Below are 16,288 nucleotides of genomic sequence, written 5' to 3'. Positions count from 1 at the left end.
AACTGAATACTCCTTTTTGATGATATGCTGACAAACCACACCAAACCCAATGAAATATTTGATTTTTTACAGAAATTCAACGAAAAATGTAAAAAATCTGAAAAAGCACTGAAAATAATATACACGAATATAACCAATGTTAAAAATAAGAAGAAAAAATAATGACAAAAATAGCAAATAAAAAATATGAATGTGGGGCAAAATATAAAAAACTATGACTTAATTTTGACAATCAAATAACAAAAACCTGAAAGAACTGTGACAAAAATGTAACAAACGAAAAAGTGACAAATGGAAGAACTTTGAATGAAATACGACAAATGTGGTGAAAAAAAATTATGAATTAAATATGACAAATTTAGAACAATTATAACAAAAATGAAAAAAATCAAAATTGTAAAAAAAAATCTATGAGAAATGTGGTAAAAATCGAAAAAATTCTGACAAATATGACAAAATAATGATCAGAATTTTATTATAAACTGACAAAAACCTGCAGATCTAATCAAATTTGACAAAATATTCAGAAAATTTTAAATAAAAATTTTAAAATTTGACAAATGTATGATAAAACTAAGAAAAAAGAGGCGGTAAAAATATGGGAAAAATTTGACATTAAAATGACAAAAATATTACAAATGTCCTAGGATTTTACAAAGTTCTGCCAAACGGTGACAAAAACATGGCGAAATTTGAAGATATAATATATAGAAATATAATTTAAAAAAACTGACAAAATTTGAAGAATACGATAAAAATATAACAAAATTCTGACAAAAATATGTTAAAAAATGACATAATAATAAAGTGAACGACATTTAACAAAATATGACACAAACTCGAAAAAATATGTTGAAATAAAATGACAAAAATGACAAAATTATGATAAAACTATGGGGTTTTCCAGTAACTTTCCGCCAACTGCATCGTTGATATAAGTCGTGAATGACGTGAGGATGTTTAAAAAACTAAAATTGGACCAAAAAAAAGACAAAAATATGAAAACATTTTTGCAATCAAATGGAAAAATCGGACAGAAGTATAACAAAAAAACACTTACAAAAAATAACAAAAAATGTTGAAAAAATTGACAATAAATTGATAAAAATGGAACAGAACTAAAACAAAGTTTTGTCTTTTTTTTGTCAATTTTTTTTGTAATATTTTTGTTACATATTTAACAGATTTGTGATGTTTTTTTTTCATTTTGAAGTCCTTTTTGTCATATTTTTATAATATTTATAATATTTGTGTCAATTCTGTTAATTCTATTTAATTTTTTGTCAAACTTTTTCACATTTGTCATTTTTGTTAGTTATTTCAGTTGTTATATTTTTGTCACATGTGTCATATTTCCCATAATTTTGTCAATTTTTATTTCGAGTTTCGTCATTATTGTAAATTTTTAGTAATTTTCATTTTTTGTCCTATTTCGGCCATCTGTCATAATTGATTTTTTTTTATATATATTGGTCATAGCATAGGTGAAACATTTGTTTTTTTTTTATTCAAATTCATATTTGATTTGAATCAAAGAATTTTTTTTGATGAAACAAAATAACTTTCGAAAGAAAGGATGAATTGAAGGGTCTAACGGGTAAAAAACACCATTTTCACGATTTTTTTCTAGAGCTATCGTTCAAACAAATGTATTCAAATTTTATGCATTATACAAAGCATTGTTGAAAGAACATTTAGTAATTTTTTCGTAGACAAATATTGAAAAATGAACCGGTGACGGAGCACTTTCGAGGATGCCTTTTAGAAAACAGGATTTGCGGTGGACACTGTATCTCAGCACAGAATCATCTGAAGTCAAAAAATCAGAGCAAAATGTTTTTAATAGATATTTTTCTGGACCCCAATGATTTTATTTAACTTAAAAAAAAATTTATGAAATATTTGTGGCTGTTTGAAGTAAAAACTATGATTTTTCACGAAAAAATCCGCCATTTTTTATCTGAAAAATCTCCCCAAAGTAAAAAAAAAGAAAAAAGAAAAACGTTGGGGTCTGGTATTTTATATGTAGAAAATATGTTCCAAATTTGAAAAGAATCGGATAAGTAGTTTTCAAATGACGATGTCCACGGACTTTAAAAATGTGCTTTCGAGAAAAACGCGTTTGAAGTTTCTGCTCTTGCTTTCTTGCAGTATTAGATAGGAGGAGATAAAGGCCTATAACTTCTACAATTTTGCTTCAATTGACTTGAAAATTTGACTAACATTCTTGAAATGTTTTACAATAAGAAAATAAAAAAAAATAAAAAAAAATCGATTTTTGAAAGTGTTAGACCCTGCCCCTCCCCCCCCCCCCTTAAATGGAAACTTGAGCCTTTGATTCAAAAGATATTTTGATCTGATTTGCAAAAAGAATAGAAAACCGATAAGTTGAATACAATTGTACTTGTTGTGTGAAAATGTGGATCAAAGTCTGATTTATTTTTGCAAAGCACCAAAGGTTTTTTGAGGCCCAAATTGCTCCGGAATTTACGTGCACTGTCACCAGACTTTTTAAACGAACTTGCGAAAAACATCCGGTGAATGAACATTTCGCTTCACAGTTTCGCTCACTGTTTTTGTACCCTTAATCATACGTTATTTTCTCATGCCGATTTTATTCAAAAAACCTGGCAGAAACCGTAACATTTGATTTGAAAATCATCAACCCGAATTCGGGTCATATTCAGATAAATGAGGGTTAAACTCAAGAATAATTCAATTATATCAAGACTTATCAATGCTTAGATTTGATATTTTTTATGAATCTAAGTGTTTTTAATGAATCATAGATCATATGTTCGATATAAAAATGTATGATAAAACTTTAGTTGGTGTTGTTTCATAACTTTTTTCAAAATTTCATGTTTCCACTAAATTTTTTTAACTTTATTGAGTATATAACTGATAAACCAATCATTCTTTACCCATTAAATCCTTTAAAATAGTTGATAATTGAATAAATAGAAAATGAACGAGTAATAATACAACTGATTTCCCTTCAAAATTTTCAGTGATTACAATAATGAAGTTAAACCTGAATTTTTTTTTTGCAACATTTTCTCGATAAGGAAATCTAATTGATTAAATTTTTAGGAGACAAAAACATTCTCAAAAATAATTTCCCATAATAAATAGGAAATTTATAGAATCTCATGTGACACTCAGCTCTCTATCAATTTTTATATTACAGCTATTTTGTTCAAAACGTACACGTAGGTACACAAAAAAGCTACAAATGAAGCAAAAAAAGAGATGGGGCTTCTGCTCATCATCAACAAGTTGCAAGATATATGACAGTGCCACTCCACGAAGAGCCCGACGAAGCGTTAATGATGCCAATGAATCGTCACCAGGCTACCAGATTTCTGCTTCATATGGACATACGAAATTGCACAGAGTATTGATTGAAGCACAGTGGGATTTAAATAAAGCTTTGATACAGTTTTTTCATTCAAAATTAAGTATTTTATTGATGATTTAATAAACTTCACTTTAAAAAAAAAAATAATTTTTTTAAATAGTTTTAAAAATTTGAAAATAATTGGTGGTTTTTGAAAATTCTCACCATATCATCTACTGTCAACGGAAACTCGCTCGCGTTCAAACAGAGTGTGCTTCCAAAATGCGCTCATATGTTAGAATGATGACAGTGATTCGTTGGAAGATTTTTTTTTGGTTAGTTACTGTTTCAAGTTCCGAAGCCGTATCGGAGCTACAATATCCGCCCATATAGTGGCAAGTTGATTTCCGGGCTCAATTCTGATGAATCGCATGACTCAATTGAAATATGCCCAGTTGCCCAGCTGTGGCCGGTCAATTGAAATTGCTTTCGGTCTTATTTGGGTTCGTGTAAACGCTTTTTTTGCGGGTTCATAATTTTTGATGACAACAGAACAGATTTAGTACCCCTTTCTGGCAATTGTTTAGATTTCCGCTTTGTGAAAACTTAAAATGACATTGTAAAGCAATATTCGAATATGAGATACACCCGCTTGTTAATTGCAGAACTTACCTCCCGAACCAGAATTGTATGATTGCCCCAGCCTGCGGAAAACATATCGAAGAAGCTCCAAACCGATAGCTGCGACAAAGCTGATCCAATCATCATGAAAATCAGAATCTTCAGCGGGGCAACATACAAATAGATTGAGTACCGACAGTCGCTGAGCTTCTCGCGGATTGTAGCCAACATTGCGATTGGTCCTGTAAAATTAGAATTATTCAGTTTTAACATTTTATTTTCCACCAAAATACGTTGAAACTTACGGAAATAACTTTTCAGGGACAGATAGTTCTCCCACCAGTGGAAGGAAATCAAAAATATGGACAGCGGGATAAACCATAGCTCGAATTGGGAACTAAGCAGTGGCCAGCCTATGAAACCGGTAACCTGGGCACTGATGGCCATTACATCGATGGCATATTTGAAGGGAAGCTTATTTTCCGACGAAGATCTCGACAGCAACCCCAAGATGGCCGGAACCAAGCACACACAATTTGTCAGCATAACGGCCTTTACGGCGTCCAAATTCGGAACGATCAAAAAGGCTAAAATTGCCAGACCGGAAACGTGGAAAGTTTCCATCAGGGCCACTAGAGCCAGCTGGGCCCAGGAGGGGCGTGGAACGTTTTTGAAGAAACATATCCTGGATGCCCGGATCAAGGCACCGACCTCAGGGACGGCAAAGGCAAAAATGATCGCCCACATCCAGGCTACTCGCTGCTCGGTTGGGACAAACGCTTCGTACTGTTTGTCTGGATCTGAAACAGAAAAATTAAGAAAAATTATGTTTCTTAGTTTTGTCAGACATTTCAAGTTGAATTCATTTGTTGAAGCGCATTTTTATGATAAACTTGTGTTGAAAAAATGCTAAAAAAAGAGTTGAAGTAAAAAGTCTTAAACTTTTTCGAAAAAAGCAAATCAATTTTCTTGACGGCACAACGCATTTTTTACCCGGGTACAAAACACAACCTTCTGAACGGGGTTACTTTCTAAAAATTGCATTGAGTTCCTCTCAAAATGTTTGAAGAGACCCTCAATTTTCAACCATATGTGACTTTTAAAGGAACCATGATTTGAAAAAACAGTTAAATTTCCATGACGATACAACGCTCAAAAACAGATACCTCTATCGCTGATTCTAGAGTTTAAAAATGCAGTGCTTATTCGAAACATCATATTTATTATGCTTAAAAGATGACTGGCATCATGTTGAAAAAATTGTTAAAATAGCTAGGTTTTGGACAAAGTTTTGTTTCAAATAAAGAAGAATTGATAATTTTTTTTTCATACTTAAATTTAAAATTTCAACGATCACATACTCAATTCTAAAAACAAGAGACTGAAAATCTTTTGATGAAAAATTAAGCTCAAGTAAAAACTTTTTTAATCGTGTGCAACTTATTTTTGAATATTGAAAAATAAAAATCGGTTCTCCAGTTGAGGAGTGCTTGGGATGGGTCATATAATGATATCGAAAGAATATTCCATTACATTACCTATACAAAAAGACTTAGTCTCGGTAAGACTACTTTTATAGCTTAAACTAGAATCTTAAATCCCAAAAGAAAAATTGAGGTTCCAAATTGAAGAAATACGATCAACATGGGTAAATTATATAGTTTAGCATAAATTGCGTTGGCAGCCCAAATTCCATTAGTAAATAAGAAAATGGATTTAATAATTGTGCATTCGTTTACGAAACTGATGAAAACAATCAAGTCACGTCACGTGACTCGCAAAACAAGAACAATCCATAACTAGTTCCCAAAAACCAAATTTCAGAACAATGTTTCCGAACACATATGAATTAGAGCAATCATATTTCTTATTCTTTTGCTTAACCAAAAAGCGATGGCATACAAACTTGAAGCTTGATAAGTGACCCCTAGATTTGACTAATTGAGCAGAAATACATTCTTCTGCTGGACCAATAAATGCATTCAGTTCAGATTATATATTTGAATACAGTTTAATGCATATTATTGATATGCTGCAATAACTATTTGAATCGAGAATCTGAATTCCCACTTCTTTCAAAATATAAATAATTCAAGATGTGCCACTTATTCCTTGAAATATGGATACATATTTAGAAAATTCATTTGCATTTCTTTAAATTTTAAATTATTTATTTGAATATTCTTATAAATGAAATATTTGACATAACCTTTAGCAAATTTTTTTCTTGAATCATCAAAAAAAAAATCAGAGTAAATTTATTTCAAATAAAAATTTAAAGAATAAAGAAAAAAATTGAGGAATTGAGGAACCCCCAAATTGTAAACTTTCAACTAACATCCTCTATTTTGGAGGGTCGGTCAATATTTCTTGCACAAAATGAAATAAAGAAAAGCATTGCAAACTACCAACTAGTTCATAATTCCATGCAAAATCACTTGTCGCAACATGGCAATAAAGTAGTATTTTGTGAAGAATCTGGATCATTTTGGACCTCTTTGCTCGTTCTCATACTAAACCAATGCGTGACTTGATCCTCCATTTATTCTATTTATGACGGTTGCCATAGTGAGAGTCAAATTTTCGGAAACTTTTGGTCTTTCGAGCTATGCAATTCACAACCTATATTATAAACAAAAAAAATTCAAATCTTTCCTTGTCAAGAAAACCTTTGCTTTAAAAAATGGTATGTTATCTTTTCATTTCTTCAAGGAAAATCTGATTTCACTATCTGATTTCTGATTTCATAATCTGATTTCTGGTGATTTAAAAAAAATAAAGGGAGTTTTTTTAACTCTTATCTCTGGTAAGTTCCAAAATATTTGTGCATAAGAAAGAAAATTGTAAGTGGATAATTTTGTCTGAACATTTCAAGACCCTAAAGACAATAGCTATACCGTTAAATAAGAATTTCTAAACGTTTTTTGGTTTTTTTCTGCAGTGTTGCTAGTGTCTTTTAATTAAAAAACACTACTCTAAGACGTAATTTTCTTTTAATTTTTTTTTATTTCAATAACCTCGTAAGTCTAAAGCACCGAAGCGGAAATTTCCTGAATTAGTTTAATATATTAAAAAAGTGTGAGTGAATTTTAGGAATTATGTTTGTCAAGTTATGTCGTGAGACGGTATACTATGTAAATAAAAATAATATTTAAAAACCAATCACAAAAGCGACTTACTCCAAGTAAAATATTGCATTTTTTTCATACAAAACTTCAAACCAAAAAACGTTAACCTACCTTGAACGCAATTAAAAAATCTGAAACAATTCAAACTTTTGGACACGAGACGTTTTAAAATTAAAAAACGACGTTCCTTTGACGCTCTCTATAGCAAAGCACAAAAAAAATAATTTTACAGTTTTAGAAAGAAAGCCTTGGGTTTGAAATTGTTCCTTGACCTACCCTAAACAAACACTACTTCCAATTTACGGTTGATGTGGTCTATAGTAGAGTGTCCATTTCCCGACCATTTTCTCGTTCTCGGGAATCAAGAAATTTGACGACCAATTTCCCGGGAAATATTGGAAAACATGTAAACTGTATATACTCTAAAGTTGCCAGAATTTTTTCCACTCCCATCCGGGCCTAGCAATTCCGGGCATTTTTTCAAAAAAACCTGGCAAAATCCGGGCATGGATTTCAATTTTTCAAATCGAAAAACCGGGCAAAAACCGGGCAAAATTTAGGTGTTATTATATATAAAAGCAAAGAAAAAATGCAAAAAAATCGAAATTGATATTTTATTAATGTAATTGCAGACTTCCAACAACTTTTTGGAACACTTAAATATTTAAAGGTTTATAAAAGTAAATCAGCGAAATTATTTTAAACAACCGTTGAAAATTTCCATACCGATAATCGATTTTGCTGAAACTTATTCAAAAACTTTGAATTTTTTTTGTTTCTTTGTGAAAATTGTGGAAAAATCCGGGCAATATCCGGACTTTTTTCACGATATCCGGGCAACCGGGCCGGACCGGACTTTCTCGAAATTTTGCATCAAATATCCGGGCAATCTGGCAAGCTTAATATACTCTGATTAAAATACTGCTACAGATTGAAGCTTTGCTGCATGTAATTTCAAATGTTTCTTTTATTTAATTTTTAATCTGAACTGTTTTACTCTTTAATATATTATCAACTATGATAAAAAAACCACCAAAAACTTTTATAAATAGAACAATATAAATGCAAAAATCATTCTTGCAGTTGATAAGTCATCAAGCTGACCAAGTAATTGTTGAACAAATATGAAAAATTTATTGTAAGACATTCTGAAAAAAATTAAAAGTTCCATTAAGATATTATTTACGGATATTGTGCACTAGCCGCAGATCTGAATACTAAAAAAAAAAAAAAATTTGGATGCTTATCATATTGAAAGTGTTATGTTATATTTTATTAATCTTTGGAAAAATTAAGTTTTTAGATTCAATAATCTGTTATTTGTTTTTCATTTAACAAGTAGTTCAAACGAGAAAAATAATCATTCGTTCCTGAATAAGAGTTCAAATATGATGTTTCATGAGCCATAAAAGTTGTTACTTTTGAGAAAGTAAGTTTTCAACTTTACGTACTGCGCGCTTTTGCATATATGTACAGAACCGTTCATAATTGTATAGAAATTAGAAGCACGCGCACTGTCACTTGGACTTCCAAAACTTTTTTTCTCTGATGATATTTTTTGATCAATTTTTTAACGTTAAATTGATCAGCTATCATACTATTATACCAAAAAATTTGAGCTCTCTGGAGTTTGGGTGGCCTGAGATACAGCAATTCTACGAAAATCGGTCTTTCTGAACTTTTTTCATTCAAACTGCAATATCTCAGAAACTACGCAAAATTTTTTATTGAAATTTTGCAGAGTGATTGTTGAAATATTCAGCTAGCATGTGTGAAGTTTTCAAAAAGTTTTATCGATGGGATCAAAAGCTACGCGAGGGACAATATTTCAGGCATGAACCTAAAGTTTCTGAGATATTGTAGTTTGAATGAGAAAAGTACAAAAAGTCTGATTTTCGTAGAATTACTGTATCTCAGGCCACACAAACTCCAGAAATTTTGTGATATAATAGTATTATAGTTGAGCTATCTAACGCAAAAAGTTTGATCAAAAAATATCATCAGAGTAAAAAGTTATGAACGGTACTGTTCATTGAAAAAAAAAAGTTTATGTTTAAGGAAAAAAAATGAAGATAAGAATGCTCTACAACACTGCAAAATGTTAACTTAAAAGATCAAAACACTGTCAAAAAGTTTTTTCTTATCTATGACTACATGTTCAAAACCTATGTATTTAACGATTTGTGCTAAACTCACTGAAAATTAAAATAATTTAAAAATCAAGCCGTATAAATAATTTTATGGACACTCTAGTCTAAAGGGTGACGCTTGGTTAAAAACAGGTTTTTAAAAGCCAAAATTTCACTATTCTCACCCCCGTAACATTGATTCTTTTATCAAAACAGTTGACTGTGTAAAATTTCATTTTGATTAGACAACCTCAAGGCGACCCTCAAACGCCTTGAAAAGTATTATTTTTTTATTAAATTATAATTTATTCTGAAATTATTTTAAAAATCAAACAACTTAAATTTAATAATGATTTTTGACCAGGGTTTCTGAATTGTCCGTTTGATTTGGGTTTGACCGGATATTTAGTATTAAGTTCGGAAAAAGTTCGGTCTAGCCCGGTTGCCCGGATTGCATGGGAAAAGGCCGAATTTTGCCCGGCTACAACTTTTCTAGTGCACTTCATATTTGTTTTCATTCTACCAAAAATATGTTGTCGATGAAAACAACAACGCGGCGATTAAACCAGTTAATCAATTCTTCGAAAAACACTCTCATCAACTTCAAATCTTAAAAATGGAACATTCCGAAATTTTTAAAAGTGTTTCAAAGAATTATAAAATGATTTCAGAAAGTATAATCTTAAAAGTTTAAAAAAAAAGCATAAGTAATGCGTTAACAAGACTTATTTAAGTGTTACTGCTACATACATTTTTATGATCGTTGCGAAACAGAAATAAAAGGAACCTCTATCAGAATGAATGTGTTTTTGATACTTTTTGCTTTATTGATTCCTTGTTGGGGAGCGTGGAGTTGGGTTTCGATCGTTATGAGTAACCTTTCGTTTCAAGTTTGCGCCCCGAAAAGAAGAGAATCATGGGAAGCCCATCCGAAAAGTTGGTTGGCGGAGTGAAAACTGAAAAATTAGCCTGAAACTATTATTTTGATAAAGTGCTTTGGAATTTTTCTGATGAACAATAAAGCACGGCGGCCGTATCATTGGTGGAAGCTACGATTGTTCTTAGGGCGAGGGTTTGACAGTTTTGGGAGGGAAAGTTTTTGTATTTGATGAATTGATTGGACGAAAAATATTACACCGCGAGTCTTGGTAAAATTCTTTTGAAAAAGACCCAAGCTTGAGTGTCAGAATCATTGCTCCCCCGGCTTGAAAATATGTTTTTCGGAGAGTGAATCTTACCAATCCAGTGACATTGAAAGCGTGTTGCATCCTGGAAAAATGAAGTGGCCTACACAAGTTCAAAATGTGACATAAAGCATTACACTGAGTCGATTTGGGGTCATTTTGGAATTTCTCAAACCCTGGGGTCTAAAAAGCTTAGTATTGGTCCAAAACTCATCCATGATTTTTTGCAAAATTTTTAAGTTACGTTTACATGAGTAAATTTGAACTTTTGGGTTTGTATGGGAAAATTGAATATTTTGTACTGAAAAATCGACATCACTTTTGTTTCATCTGTGGAACCGAGCCAGCTTATGGGTTTTATGTAAATTTATAAAATTCCTAAAGGAAATTTTCCGCTGAACAACTTTGTCCAAAACTTTAACTTCGTATCTTATTAGGAAAAAAAGTTATTAGCTGTTTAACAGGGGTATGTCTTTTCGCATTGATTAACAACACCTCAGCGCCCACTCACTGCCCTCAGAGGCCATTTTGTCCCACTATCTCTTCATCTTTGTTGCATCCCGAGTCGTCCTACCATTCTTCTTCATCTTCTGCTTGACAATTTCCAAAATTTTTCGATAGGGCGGAATTGAGGACAGTTGGGTGGGTTGATGTCCTTTTCGACAAAATTCACCCGTTGACTCAACACCACTGTAGTACCTCCTAGCTGTAGTGGCAGCATGCCAAATCTGGCGAAAACTTTACTGGTCCTTTGCGAGATCTAATGTACGAAAAAAACGTTTTTTAAGGCACTCCTACCTGTACATTTCGGAGTCCATGGTCTTGATTTTCACAAAAAACCGGGGTTTTTCGTCCACAGCTGCAAAAACCTTGCCAGATCAAACACTTTCTTGCCAACTTATCGGCAAAAACGAATTTGAACTTGGCGGGGACATCACCCCGATCAGTTTAGTGCCCACTGTAGTGGCTTTATAAAATTTTTGGCCAGGAAGCCTCTCAAAATCCATCTTCACGTACGTTTCGTCATCCATGAGGATGCATCCGTCGTACTTCGTTGGAATCTTGTTGTATAACTTCCGGGCACGTCCTTTGGCTACTAAATTCTGTTTCAATGTCCGGTTTGGTTGCTTACTGTCCTGATAGGATCGTATTCCTTCGCGCAGACGAATTCTTCTGACGGTGCACCGGTCGGCATTGAATTTCTTAACTATGTCGTAGTCCGACTAACTTGTGTTTGCCTTGATCGTTCTCAACACCTTGGTATGAACCTGCCGATCGATAGTATGCATCTCACGGAAAATTTTGAGAACGCTGCACACGGTTGATTTGACCATTTATAACGATTTCGCGATTTTTGAACCCGACCACGTCGGGTTTTTGACGTGGGTGGGTAACTTTTTTGAAACAAAACGAATCGTAATGAAATTTTCAACACAGATACTTTAATAAGGTTAAAATTTCAATAATCTTGAAATCATGATTGAAATGTTAGAAAAGTTTAAAGCATTTTATCTAGGAATAAGTTTGAGGAATTTATACTGATTTCATCAAATAATTAAAAAAAAAAATTAATTGAAACGGTTGGTAGTGCAATAGTTCTCTTAAAGCATTAAAACTAAGAAGGATTATATTTTCATCTAAATTAGACTTTTAAAATTAAAACCTCCATACTGCTAAATGTTCGAACGAAAAAATTTCTTTTTGAACTTGAGATTGCAAGAACGCAAGTATGATTCCTAAAACCTAGTTGCAATGATTTTATTTGGGCCTTAACCAACAATGACCATAATTGTTCGTAAATTTGATAAATTTACACCGATATATTTAAAAAAAATCACAAATACATAATACTTCTTCTTCTTCTTCTTCTTCTTCTTTTATCAACATTGCCAAAACATGTAAGCATCCTAAAAAATGAAAGACTTACGTATTTCATTTTTCTCTTTAACGTAATCACTGTTACATGTAAACATGCATTGCAGAGATTGCTACGGCCAGGCCAACCATGTGGTAAATACCACATAAGGTACTGGAACATGGGATGGAAGAAAGTGTGGAGTTCCCTGCCAAACGCTTCATACAGGTTTCCATGAAAATAATGCAATGTAAAAGTCAACTGTCAACAAAAAGGTTTGATCTCACCAAATATGTTTTCTATCCAAGAGGATCCATTTTTCCCTAATTCGGATCCGTGCGTCATAAGTTGGCAGGAGCAGCTCGCCCTAGCAGTTCTGTCACTTGGATAAAAAATATTATTGAGTGCTTTAACATTTCATTTAGTTTAACTCTTAACTTTCACGCACAGCAGTTCTTATTTCGCACACTTGAGCTAACAAAAACAATTTCAAATCCTATTTTTCGAATTAATTTTCGGAAATTTCTAGACAAAAACAAAAACGCGTGCGTCATCTTAAAGACATGGCTTACTTCTCAAAAAAATCACAAATACATAATACGGGAGTTTATTGATTTGTTGCGGCAAACAAAATTGCTTTTTTCCATCTGGTGTGAACTAGTCTTAGATCCATGAGCTAGATGTAGAGGTGTGGAGGAACTCGGCTTGCCGTGGTATAGGTGATCGAAAAAACGTAAACATTGTGTGTATTACAGTGATAACGTCATAACATCATCGGGGCTGCAGTGCGTAATACAGTTTACTAGAAAAGTTGTCAAATTAACATGATTAAAGTACTGTAATACTGAAAATAGTGAACGCTCGTATAAAAGGTGAAACGTATATCCTTGTTGAGTGAATTTCCCATCTCAAAATGAGTATTGAATGGCTTTTTTCAGCGTGATTCGGTTGTTACAGAACGCGTTTTTTTACCGTGGATTGTTCCCTCGTCGTGGAATAACCATCTTAGAAGATATTGTTATCGAGGGCGATGACTTCAACTGATCCCCAAGTTTGCATTTCTCTGTAGAAATTCTTCGACTACTTGCTTCTGGTTCCTCACTTTAGCTCTGATGGATCGAGCAGACTCAGTTGGAGGGCAACGAACGGATGGCAAAGCTGAGAGAAAAAACGAAACATAAAGAATATTGCGATAATGGCCTAAGTTAGAAATACTTACCAGATTTTATAAGAACCCTCCTTGCGTTTTCCATATAAACATTGACCAACTCCGTCAATTCGAAATGCTGGGAGCACACGTATATGCCGGATCCATCCTTACGGCCACAGAACGCGAGCCATTTTTTGCGTACCGCGGGTTAATTCGGTAGCTGATGAAAACTCACTGCTCTATTTTGCTTCTTAGCATCGACCTGCGAAATTTTGCAGGATTTTATTCAGCACTTGGTCATTTTTTCATTTAAAAAAATTTATCTAAATCAAAAACTCTTCCGTAATTGCAACCCAAACAACTGTTATGACGTCATTGATGCGAATCAGACCGCATTGCATGCACACCAGTCTGAAGATACTGATGTATTTGTGACAGCATCAAAATATCTCCGCACCTTATGTAAAGCTCATGGGTCTTAGATAGAATGAAAATTATTCATCAATGAAGTGTATTTGTGAATTGTGAGCGAGTACGTGTGTGTGTGTGCGTTGGCTCTGATCTAAATGCAAATAAAAACACGAGAAAGTCATGATTTTAGTAACTCGAATTAGCTTGTGGTCGAGTGCGGTTTAAAGTAAGTCTCAGTGTAGAAGCAACGAGATGTGAAAATGGTGAGGAAATGTAGGTTTACCACAGGGAATTGAGAGTAACATAACTCCAACATCGATGCGTGCGGTGGCTCCAACAGCCTTCCTTTAATTCTTTGGAAAAAATCACGTAAGATTGGTCTATTTTTTTCAACATTTTTCAGACCAGAACAGTGTTTTTCGGCATTATTCACAACATATAGGGGAAATAGGGGCTAAAAATATCTCCGATCGAAAGCTTGTGCGGCATTTCAAACTATGTCGAATCGATTCTCTGAACATTTCTATCAAAGGAGAGTATATTTTCATTGATTTACAGTCGGCTTCATTTAATATTGGAACAAATTCTTTTGCTCATTGTGGCGCTCCTAGTGGACGGATTTGGAAACTTTTTTCACCCACGTGTCGGGAAATTCATTACCTTTCACCATGTATTTATGTCATAACACCAAACGATAGCATTTTGTAAACAACCGCCATGGAAGCCGAACGGAGAGATCAAATTCTGCACAGTTTTCTTGAAAATCCATTGTTGTCGGCATCGAAGCTAGCTAAACAGCTTAAAATGCCCAGAAATACCGTATGGCGTGTTATCAAGCAGTACAAGGAAACATTGACGACGGCTCGGAAGCCGCATTCGAAGCGTCGGAGTGGAACTGTCGACCGGAAACTGCGTGGGAAAGTCATCAAGGCCGTCAAGAGGAATTCCAATCTTTCAGACCGCGATTTGCCCAATAAGTTCCAGGCCGCTCACAGTACGGTGCGACGAATTCGTCTCCGGGAAGGAATAAGGTCATTCCGAGCCAGCAAACAGCCAAATCGGACGCTGAAGCAGAACAATGTGGCCAGAATCTGTGCTCGAAAGCTGTACGACCAAGTGCTGACCAAGTTCGACGGATGTAAAGTCTGCTTCATTTAATATTGGAACACAAACAATTGCGTGTAGTTCAGTCATTTATTAACGAATTCATAATTTGTTTTTCATACAAATGTAGCATTTTCTTTACTATTTCATAAAAAAAAATTAAAAAAATTATTCATTGCTGTTTCGAAGAAATTCTCGTACTCGTACTCGTAAGAAAACTGTGCACAATTTGATCTCTCCGTTCGGCTTCCATGGCGGTTGTTTACAAAATGCTATCGTTTGGTGTTATGACATAAATACATGGTGAAAGGTAATGAATTTCCCGACACGTGGGTGAAAAAAGTTTCCAAATCCGTCCACTAGGAGCGCCACAATGAGCAAAAGAATTTGTTCCAATATTAAATGAAGCAGACTTTAGAGTGCTTGTTTCTCATCGTTCCATTAAAATTAACACCGATTCTAAATAGATGCGCTTTAGCACCAAAACCCCTTCCATCAATCCAATCCCAACATTTAACGAAGTCAACGCCAATCCCCGTTTTACACTTACTTCGCACGTCGCAGTACCGATGCTTGGTCCCATTCTTGATGTTGGACGCCATCAGCAGGAAGGACAGCTTGGAGAAGGCGGCCGCTGCCAGGGTGACCAGAAACACAAAGATGTAGGTGAACACTTTGAGACCCTTGATGAACACGTCCAGATATTCTCGGTCTGCAGCCGACCCGGACGTTTGCTGAACCGGCGGATCCTGGAACGAGTCCCAGAGCTTGTTGTCCTGCTGGACCCTGCAAATTGAATTTAAATTGACACAAAGAGAGAAAGAGAGAGTGAGTGAGTGAGAGGGATTCAGTGCAGCGTTACAGAAAACGTGAGGATAGGCGCAAAGTTTTGTGGCGAAACATAATCAACCCGTTGCATTAATCAACATATCAAACACAATTTAATTACAGTTTATGGGGGATGCCATAAATTGTGTCGGATTTAGACCCTTTCCCAGGGAGGGATTCCTGTCCATGCATACATTGCTGACGGGTTGCCGACGGAGAATCTGATTATGGGGTTTGAAACGCTCTCTCTGTTCCTCATTTTGGTGCCGATCTTTCAGTCCTGAAAGGTCACACCGGGATAAGCACCGGCAGATTTATAATCCTGATGGCGTGCGATTTGCTCCGGAACCATTTTGTCTGGCTGGATGCTGGCTGATGATGCTCTGATGTTACACAAGTTGCTTGCATTCACTTTCAGCATCAGGAAATTTTTCAAGCCTTTCTTTTGGCAGCAAAATAAACACAGAACCTTTCTGTCCAAAATCTATCAAAATTCCATCCAATTTGTAATAAATAAATCCATAAAACGACATTTATT

At 34.3% G+C, this 16,288-nt stretch overlaps 1 protein-coding gene across 1 annotated transcript in view; it reads right to left on the bottom strand.

Moving 5' to 3' along the window:
- The window catches only part of LOC129756073 (chitin synthase chs-2-like), a 72,274-nt gene that overhangs the window by 41,408 nt on the left and 14,578 nt on the right, over positions 1 to 16,288 (bottom strand). The window contains exons 2-4 of the mRNA XM_055752826.1: positions 15,473 to 15,708; positions 4,267 to 4,761; positions 4,013 to 4,203 (exon numbers count right to left, since the gene is read on the bottom strand). Coding sequence (XP_055608801.1) covers positions 4,013 to 4,203; positions 4,267 to 4,761; positions 15,473 to 15,708 — 922 coding nt within the window. The remainder of the gene's footprint in view (positions 1 to 4,012; positions 4,204 to 4,266; positions 4,762 to 15,472; positions 15,709 to 16,288) is intronic.

Source organism: Uranotaenia lowii, chromosome 3 (assembly GCF_029784155.1).
Source record: "Uranotaenia lowii strain MFRU-FL chromosome 3, ASM2978415v1, whole genome shotgun sequence".
Classification (NCBI taxonomy): domain Eukaryota; kingdom Metazoa; phylum Arthropoda; class Insecta; order Diptera; family Culicidae; genus Uranotaenia; species Uranotaenia lowii.
The sequence above is the reverse complement of the archived record's forward strand: the minus strand, read 5'-3'. Positions and strand labels throughout refer to the sequence as shown.